The following is a 9,278-nucleotide window of genomic DNA, read 5'->3' as shown; positions in this document are numbered from 1 at the left end:
GTAACGTAACATGTAATCCACCTGTTCAAAGGCTCAGTTAACCTAGAAAATGTGTCAAAAAATCTTATGAATGTAAAGCGGATCTGAATAATCGATGAAGAATCATATATAGTTGATTATACGAATTAATAAGGTAGTCAGCAAAGTATATATATGGCAAAGAAGCTCTGAAGAGTGAAAGGTTCACTTGTGCAAAACAGCAAACAGGTGCAGGCTTTGGGATTGCTATGGGTGATCTCACCTCAGGTAAGAGGTCTCAAGCAGGTCTCAAGCTTGCTTGCATTGGTAACACTTTGTTAGATAATTGGCAATACCAGATGGATTTTGATTGATTTATTGGGGGTCGTTGATGGAGAACCCGACGTGCTGCTGGTGACCACTGGCCGCGCGGAACCGCCTGATGTAAAGTGGAGGAGATGGGCCCTATCACCATAGCCAGGCACCCGTCCCGCAAGTAATTGGTAGGCTGGTATCCGCCCAAGCTTCTTGCGCATCGCTTCGTACATTGACATCCGGTGAGCCTGCTGTGCTAGCGCTTCCAACGGACTGCAGCGGCAGCGCGTGGTGGCCTGCTCGGCTACTCTGCTAGCACATCGCAGTTGCGGCAGCAGTATAGGCTATCGCTAAATCAACATAGGCTATCGGACTCGGAACTGTCTCTGTCAGAGCCCGAGGTGCACGATCCCCTGGCGGAGATTATGCGGGAGCTTCTGCTCGTTGGTGCGAGTCTGTCGTCACTGTCGTCGTCATCTTGCCCAGCCATCAAATCGAATTCGCCGGCTGCAAACTCTCCAGTGATTGGAGATGACACTAGTAGAATACGCCAAAGGTCCACCCAAAAATACCAGAATGAAGATGAACCGGTACCATGCTAATATTGGTACCGGTTCATCTTGGTGCCGGTACTTTTAGGGTGGATGTGACCTATGGATGAGCCTTAGGTACCGGTTGGTAACACCAACCGGTACCCAAGGCTCTACATAGGTACCAGGTGGTAATTTTTACATTAGTACCGGGTGTTACCACCAACCGGTGCCTATGAATGAGCCTTAGGTACCGGTTGGTAACACCAACCGGTACCTTAAGAGCCTTAGGTACCGGTTGGTAACACCAACCGGTACCTTAGGCTCGTCCATGGGTTACTTCAAAAGAAAAATATCTATCTTCCCATCAGATGTGATGTGTAGGCGAGATGGTTAGAAAGGCACACGCGAGGCAAGTGATCTTGAGTTCGAATCCCGGCCAACTATTTTTGCCAAAAAATATAGCCTTAGGCACCGGTTTTTTTTACCCGGTGCTGATGAACGCAACTAAAAAATATAGCCTTAGGCACCGGTTCTTTTACCCGGTGCTGATGAACGCAACTATTGGTCTCGGTTACCGGGTACCGGTTCAACCTAAGCCCCATACTAACCGGTGCGTATAGGCTTTTTTCCAGTTGTGTGAAACTGGGAGGGGGAGCAGCAACGTGGGAAGCGCTCGTGCTGCCAGCATGGAATGTGCGAGAACAACCCGTGAAGCAGGGAGGGACGGCGACGAAGAAAGAGATCGCGGTGTAGATGGGAATCGGAAGGGTCGAGAGCCTGAGACTCGAGAAGTTTGAGACCGTGCCTGCTCCTGTGCTTGATTTCTTCCATAGATGGAAGATCCGACAGTGGATAAATAGCGATGACATGGCCCAATCTCCCGCTCGATCCTACGGGGCAGGTTTCGTCTTTTAGAGATTTGCCCCTCCTAGATAACAGGAGAGATATCTAGGCCCCTCTATGCGGTTGGATTACGAAAGTGTATGGTCGTGCCATAGTGATTAAAGAGTTAATCGCAAAGTGACTAAAATGTTAGTCAAATTGTAATCCACTGCAAGATCGAGTAAGTGGTCGAGCTATCACAAGGGTGGCACGAAACTTGCCTTGAGCTTGATTGGTGTGCTGAGGCAAAGGGATTAGTGAATGAGTATATCATAAGGTTTTGCCGATATGATCTTTATGTGTGCGTGGAAGTTAGTGCGCCCTGCTAGGCGCCACTACTGATTAGTAATGCAAGAATGGTTCTTGCATCACAGCTACTCACAAAAACTCGACCTGCAAGGGGCAAGCCACCCCCGAGCATTAATGTAAGCACGTGGTCGAGAAAACCCCAAACCCCTGCCCCACCGTTACACAGGGGCGCGTCGTAACCCATACCTTAACCCGTGTGAGAGCGGGCCGGGGTGAGCCAGGACCTATTTTCATGTGCTTTGGCGTGTAGGCAGACGAGGGGATTTTTTTAATCTCAGCCTGAAATTCGCTCCCACCAGGAGTCGAACCCAGGACCTGTGGAGTGCTACTAAGGCCACCTAACCAATCAGGCTAGGCACCCTTTCGCATCACAACAACTCACACATAAACCTTACGGGTCACACACTTAACGGGTTGGAACGAAAGTTTGCCTATATGATTGTCTCTAGTGCAAGTGGGAGATTATTGGTGATATGCCCAAGAGGCAAACATGTGTGGGCCGGATATTAATCCAAGAATGATTAGAACCCTAATGGGCTTCTAGCGTGATGGCCCATTAGTGAAGTCTATATAATGAGGGGCAAGGGCTGGGGCGCCATACAATTGTGCGCCACAAACCCTAGCTGTTGCCGTTGCCGCCTCTCCGCTCGCCACAAAACCCTAGCTGAGCGCGCGGTTCTAGCACACCGGCGATCGGTGTTCCTACCCCATACGTGTGGAGTCCGTGGAGGCGTTGCTGCTGTTGCGGTGCTGATGGGCGAGGAGACGATCCATTCGTAACGTGAACGACTACTTTCTCTATTTCGACGTGCGACTACGTTGGACGAGCCTACTCCAATGCATCTTCCGCTGCGCTACGCGTTGAGCGGTAACGATCCATGATCATCCGCTTACGTATGATCCTTGGTGAACGTGGTTAAATTAGGAATTCTTGCTGGCATAGCATCCCGTTTCCTTACATAAACCACCCGCTTTACCCCCTATTTCTAGGGACGCTAACTCAGCAACCACTTTAAAGAAAAATTCATTTCACTTCTGGTCCTCTTAAGTTGACCGCCCGTGGAAAATCATTTATACAGGCGAGCTGAGGCCTTGGGCCCACCTAGACAAAACTAGGGGCGGCTCCACATTGAAACCACTTCAAAAAATATGATATTTCTAAAAATCATTCTTGTAGTAGTGGAGGTAAGCAATTGCAGCAACGTCCAATGACCGCGGCAAACTGAAGGCGGCTGAGAAATTAGGAAGGCAGAAAGACACGGACCTTGCTAGTAAGCTAGAGAATCCTTGCATTTCACAGAAGCTGAAGCAGAACCATATGTCCAGTAAGTAATGTCTATTCCATATAACTTAACCCTGAATTATGCTAATCCCTTAACAGCATAAAAAGACATTTTTTTGGCTTTTTGTAGTTACAAGAATTTTGTTACGTAAACTATTTACTTTCTGTGCAGCTCTTTTGATTTACCCCAGAGGAAAATGTAGAGCCCCGTTATTACTATTGCTGCACCAAGGAGGCTGCAAATTCAGAAAGGAGACAAATCCAATCAATAGTTAGATATGGTCATGAGAAATTGAATGTAGCGATAGTCCAGAACGCAACGACAAGAGGTAGAAGCAGCGAACCTTCCAATGGTAATTGCATCCCCTAAAAATATGGAGCCCAAAACAGTAGTGAAGACAGTTATCAATGGGATAAACATTGGTGGGTACACTGGGCCTCGCTTGGTAACGGCCCATGACTCCAGATTGTATCTCACTGCTGTTGCCAATACCCCCTGTATCATTGTAGGTGTTTATGTTTGTTTTTATATTAACTTCATCAAGAACGAATGAGCACATTGACTCAAAAGAAAAGACCAAATGAGCACATAGTACTTTATTTTGTAAAATACATCAGTTTCCAATCCTGTATCTGCTCATGTTTAAAATGTATCTATTTCCATTTTTCCAAGTTCATTGCTCCCTCTCATAAAAAAAAGTTCATTGCTCCCTAAACTGCGCCCAATGATGAGGTGAAAAGTATTATTCTCCTTGTTTATAACCATATATATTTTTAACTTGAGTCTGATAGTTGTACAGCTCATAGTCTGAAAATGCGCCCAATTTATTTGTTTTCTTTCATCAACAGAAACAGTACAGCTCATAGTTGTAAATTGAGTCTGATAAGTTATGCAACCTAGTGGCTTTTACCGTGTACACAATGGTCAGAAGTTGTAGATCCCATCCAAGCTTCCAGGTATTCCCATCTCTTCTTAGTATTATTCCAATTAGTGTTGTCTGAAGTCCTCCAAGAAAACATGTCACCAGGGATGACCAATACTTATGTGGATACACTTTATTGACCATTGACTGCAACGAAACAAGATCGTAGTAGAACTTAAATAGCTTACATTGTGGACAGTTTTTAGACTTGGACCAGTGTCACGAAAGTGCATGATTACCTGAATTGGGTACCAGCATGCAAAGGCGAGGCTGCTGCCTAGCAAGAGGACTGTTCCTCTTACATGATGGTTTGCAGCATATTCCTTCTCGTATGAGTGGTAATGTAAAATAGAACCCCAAAGATGCAGACTCCTGCCCTTGTAAAAGCTAAGGAACATTGTACCTCCTACAGAAAGCAGGATGCCTGCTACCTTCAGTGATCCGGTCACAGTCTTGAATCGCAATTTCTCCATTCTAACATTTTGACAGAAATATGTGTTTTGATGAGATGAATTCTTAATACTCTCTTCAATAATTGAAACATAATAGACCATAAAAGAATACTTTTACAAGCCTCGTCATACTATGTAAAATCTGAAGCACATTGTCCAGACTGATACAAAAATAGAACAGCTCTTACCTGAAAACTATGGATAGAATGAAGGTGATGAGAGGAACTAAGTTTAGGAAGATGGCAGCATAGGATGGCGTGGTATCCCGAATACCGTAGTAGTTTAAGCACGCTGGCACTGCATACCTGCATAGCACAAACTATGACTCACCTGGCCTTACTAATTGTCACAAGTTTACAGTACAATGTTAAGTCAACTCCTACAGAATTAACATCATGTTAAAATCTTTTAAAAATATGAACATATTGATACATTTATACAGCGAACAGACAAAAGAAGTACTTCATTACGCGAATCTAAATTTTGTTTTCTTTCTTAATTGTTCCCAATCTAATACTCAAAAAAATAATGATAATAAAGGATCCAAAATTTCAAAACTTGTATGTCCAAAACCACAATATTTATTCTGGCTAAAGAAAGTAATGTGAATAATCTTCTTTCAAAAAAAAAATTAACAAGTCAGCATTTTGTTCTGTATCGGTAGTAATAAATTATAGAAATTGGTAATATCTAAGAAACTTCAGCTGTAGGTCCATAGGGTTCACAACCATATAAATATTTTCCCTCCAAAGATGAACATTCTTAAAAAGAATGAAAAAGAGTATGTTTCGATGAATCATGTACCAATTGTTTAACTTCAGCGGCAATACCCTTATGCTGATTGTTTTAATGATCTTTCATATGCAAACTAACTATCTGAATGTGAGTAGGTGCAGAGTTGGACCTTGGATATGATAGCTACCTTGCTAGCAAGCTAGCTATAGCTAGCATGGCCCTAGCTTGGGCATATTGTGATTTTTGTGAAAGTGAAAATAATAATATAGTCAACGAGACTAACACATACATCAAAAATATATGAAGAGATCTCACTGGTGTAATACATGAATAAACATTATAATAGAGACAAAGATTGGATTGAATTCGACAACTACGACTGCTGAAATTCTCAACACAAAATAGTCCGACACCTGAGAAACGGTACATGTGGTATTGGATCAGGTGCACATAAGTGAAGAAAGCAGGAACCAGATATTCTAGTGATGAAGAGTGTGAGCACCATATGCTAGCTAGCATTTCTTACGTCACAAATAAATCTGTAAGCGGACGGATGTCATTGTAGCATTTTATCCGAGAGTATTTCAGGGTGTCGTATTTATATTTTCGCAGGGTACTGTGCGCGGGCCACCGGCGTGTGGGGCAGCTAGTGTGGTCGAGGCGGTGGGCAGGACCATCAGTGGACACGCGGGATTTTTCTTTTTTTTTGTGTGTTTTTAATCGGCAGTACCGCTGGTTGTGCACCGGATGGTGATAGGCTTCCTTAGGGCTGCCGAAATCCAACGGGTGCCAAACCGGCGGTGATGCCGATTTGGATTTGGCGGTGATAGTGTCTGCTGTCGTAGTGAAAAATTGTGCCCATTGGATATTGAGATGGTTGACTGTCTGGTGGTTGCCTGGTATAAATTTTTTTTATCATCATTATAAAATTTTACATATCTTTAAAATGTTATCTCTCAGGCACTCTAATGAATGTGGCATCTGTTGCTAAGCTGGTGTTGTGATGTAGTAGGACAAACACAAGGATAAACCTTGGGGAATAACTAGATAGACTTGTCAAAGTTTATCTTGAACATTGCTGTAGTTAGTTTGAGCCATAGGATTCCGTTTTTTAAGTATGATAATTTAAGCACCCTTTTGGAGCGGATGATGCATCGATTCCCTACCCATACATATCACATATGCTAGGCTGTTTTTCATGTTCTACGCAAAAGCGTTAACAAGATACTCCCTCCATCCTGGAATGTAAGTCATCCTAGAGTTTTTAAGACAAATTATGGTTGTGTAGAAAAGACTCTCCTATCCCTAATTATTAAGTATTGAGAATGTGCTAATTAAACTAGCATGCCTTTTATCATGCACCTCCCCCACATGTACCTCCCCTACATATTTGTATGCACATCTTTCTATTGGTAAAGACCCGAAAATGATGCACAATTAAGATGGTTAAGTCCACTCTCAACAGGAGGGGCGGCGATGCTGCTCATGGCGGGTGGAGGAGCTTATGGTCTTGCGGAATGAGCTTCAGAGCTGGGACTAGAACGTAATGGATGGACATATTATATACTCCCTCCCTATAGGAAATACAGGTCGTCCTGCGCAACTCCTTGGATCGCTAAAAGGAAGTCGTCCGCACCTGGCGATTTGGACTGCTTAGCTTTGCCCTTCCGCTCCGGCTTCCTTTGGGTTAATTGCATCACTTCGTTAATTGTGTCGCATTAATAGCAGAGCACGCCTTGCCGCGCTAGAGTCCCATCCAATGTTTCAGGATGGAGGGAGTACAACGCACCCGCCACCTTATTTAGTATGGGCAAACCGGGAAAACTAACCTCTAATTAATCACTTCTTGGTATGCACAATCATGTCCTAAACAATCTCTATTTCCTATAAGGAGTATATATATAAACTTTCTTGGTTTGTCTTTTCTCCCACTAGAAGTTCTATTTTTCTCCAACTAATTTAAGCAGTAGTTACAAGATTTGCATTGATATAGGATATTTTGTGTTTTGCAAGAAAGTAGAGGCACTGACGTGGTACATATATAACAGATACATTTAGACTGACGTCTAATTAAGCACAATGATGCCAGGATATAATACTCAAACCCAGTTTGAAGATCCTACTACTTAAAAATATATGGATGCCTCACTTTTGCCACCCTATATGTCCCAAAATAAGACTTGCCTACAGTAGTAATGATGTTTATCCTTTCTATTATCTTTAATCTCTTCATGATTATTACATATTCCGATTACAAACATACTATATTTAAAAGGTAATGACTTCACTGTGTCCGACTGTAAGTAATTTATGCACATACTCCCTCCGTCCCAAAAAAATACAAGTCACTTTAGAAATTTCAGGACAGATTAAGAAAGTGGAAAAATGACTTTGCTTGCCCCTATTTGTACACTACTAGAAAAAAGGGCCGAGGGAACTGGTTGAAACCGTTGCGAAACCGGGACCATTGGGGTCAGTCTAGGACACCGGGTTTTTCAACCGGTGCGCTACCATCCAACCAGTACCATAGAGGCTGTCATGCTGACACAAGCGGGCAGACCCTTTGCTACCCGTTTGCCTTTCCAACCGGTACAAAAAAGTTTTATTTATTTTGTTTATTTTTGTTTATTGTTTCAGAATTGCTATGCGTACTCGTGCTCTACTGTACAATACCCTTGGAGTCTTGGACTCACCGACACGTCTTTGACTTTCAATGTTGGTGTGGAGAGACGTCGATGACATTGTGCGGAAGACGTGGGGACTCCCATCCTTCATGGAGAAGCTCCTTAGTGGAAAGCGAGATCTAGGTGATTGGGAACTTGGCATGAGGCTGTTGACATTTCTTAGCGCAATCACTAGGAATGGTTAATCCTTAGCAACAGCGCCAGAAATGCCTGTTGGCAGTCCTTAGTGCAATCACTAGAAATGAGGGCGCCGAACCCATCCTAGCAACTGCACCCAAGGGGTGCCACTCTCGTGGTATAATCAATACGATTACAGATGGATCCGCAAGCGCACGGATATACCATTGTAGCATTTCACCCGGAGAGTAAGGGTATCGTGATTTATTTGTGTCCCAAAGGACGGCAGTGGCAAAGGTATTGTACTCAACATTAACCATGACATTGTGCCTCAAGCAATAGGCAATACTCTAATAGGGGTAAGTACAGATAAAGAATAAGCAAGGATAATGCGACACAGCACACATCCACACTCCAAGAGGAAGGAATAAAGGAGAGAAACTATAAAACAAAGAACTACTCTATCCTACGTCAAGTCAGCTGGAGCTTAGGCTAGGTTAGGTGTCCTAGTGCTTCTATCCAAAGCTGGGGTCATGTTAGATCATGGTTAGGACTGCAGGTGCCAGAAAAAATGGGATAGCGGGGAGAAGATCCCGCACCGGAGTACATCCAGTCCCGTTACCTCTTTGCATGAACTCCTACACCGAACCCGAACGTCGGGGAGTACACTAAACGCAACACCGCTGTTACGCCGGATGGATAGGGCTGTCACCACCTGCCGTCTACCCCAGTCACACCATGGAGCACGGTCATATCCGAAGGATCCCGCATACCCGAGCACCACGCTCGTGTATGAAGTCACTACTCTAGTGCCCCCAGGTCTCCCACCCTTCGGATGGATGAGTAAAACATTAGAGCAAGCCCGAAAGCACAACGAACCTCTATCCGTACCCGGATCATCTGGCCTAACCAACACCGTATCATAACTTATGAACGATATAAGCATGGATTGATAAACTATCAAGATAGTAAAGCAACCATGACAAAACTCTATATTATGAATAGATGTCTGACAATTCGGATACAAAGCCATACCTGGAGCCGAGGATTCCTCAACGATCCCGAGGATGACTTGCTCGCTAAAGAGA

General features: G+C 43.8%; 1 protein-coding gene across 1 annotated transcript; it reads right to left on the bottom strand.

Annotated features, from left to right (window-relative positions):
- Positions 1–3,262: 3,262 nt before the first annotated feature.
- LOC120644230 (WAT1-related protein At5g64700-like) lies at positions 3,263–6,837 on the bottom strand. The gene is made up of 5 exons (XM_039920807.1): positions 4,843–6,837; positions 4,442–4,676; positions 4,191–4,349; positions 3,624–3,775; positions 3,263–3,515 (listed from the first exon to the last, which is right to left on the bottom strand). Exons 2-5 carry the CDS (start codon positions 4,673–4,675, stop codon positions 3,437–3,439), a joined length of 624 nt encoding a protein of 207 aa, XP_039776741.1. The 5' UTR covers position 4,676; positions 4,843–6,837; the 3' UTR covers positions 3,263–3,436.
- Between the last annotated feature and the right edge of the window lie 2,441 nt (positions 6,838–9,278).

The sequence above is a fragment of the Panicum virgatum genome, chromosome 8K (genome assembly GCF_016808335.1).
Source record: "Panicum virgatum strain AP13 chromosome 8K, P.virgatum_v5, whole genome shotgun sequence".
NCBI classification, from domain to species: Eukaryota; Viridiplantae; Streptophyta; class Magnoliopsida; order Poales; family Poaceae; genus Panicum; species Panicum virgatum.
Note: the sequence above shows the minus strand (reverse complement) of the source record. Positions and strands in the feature narration are given on the sequence as shown.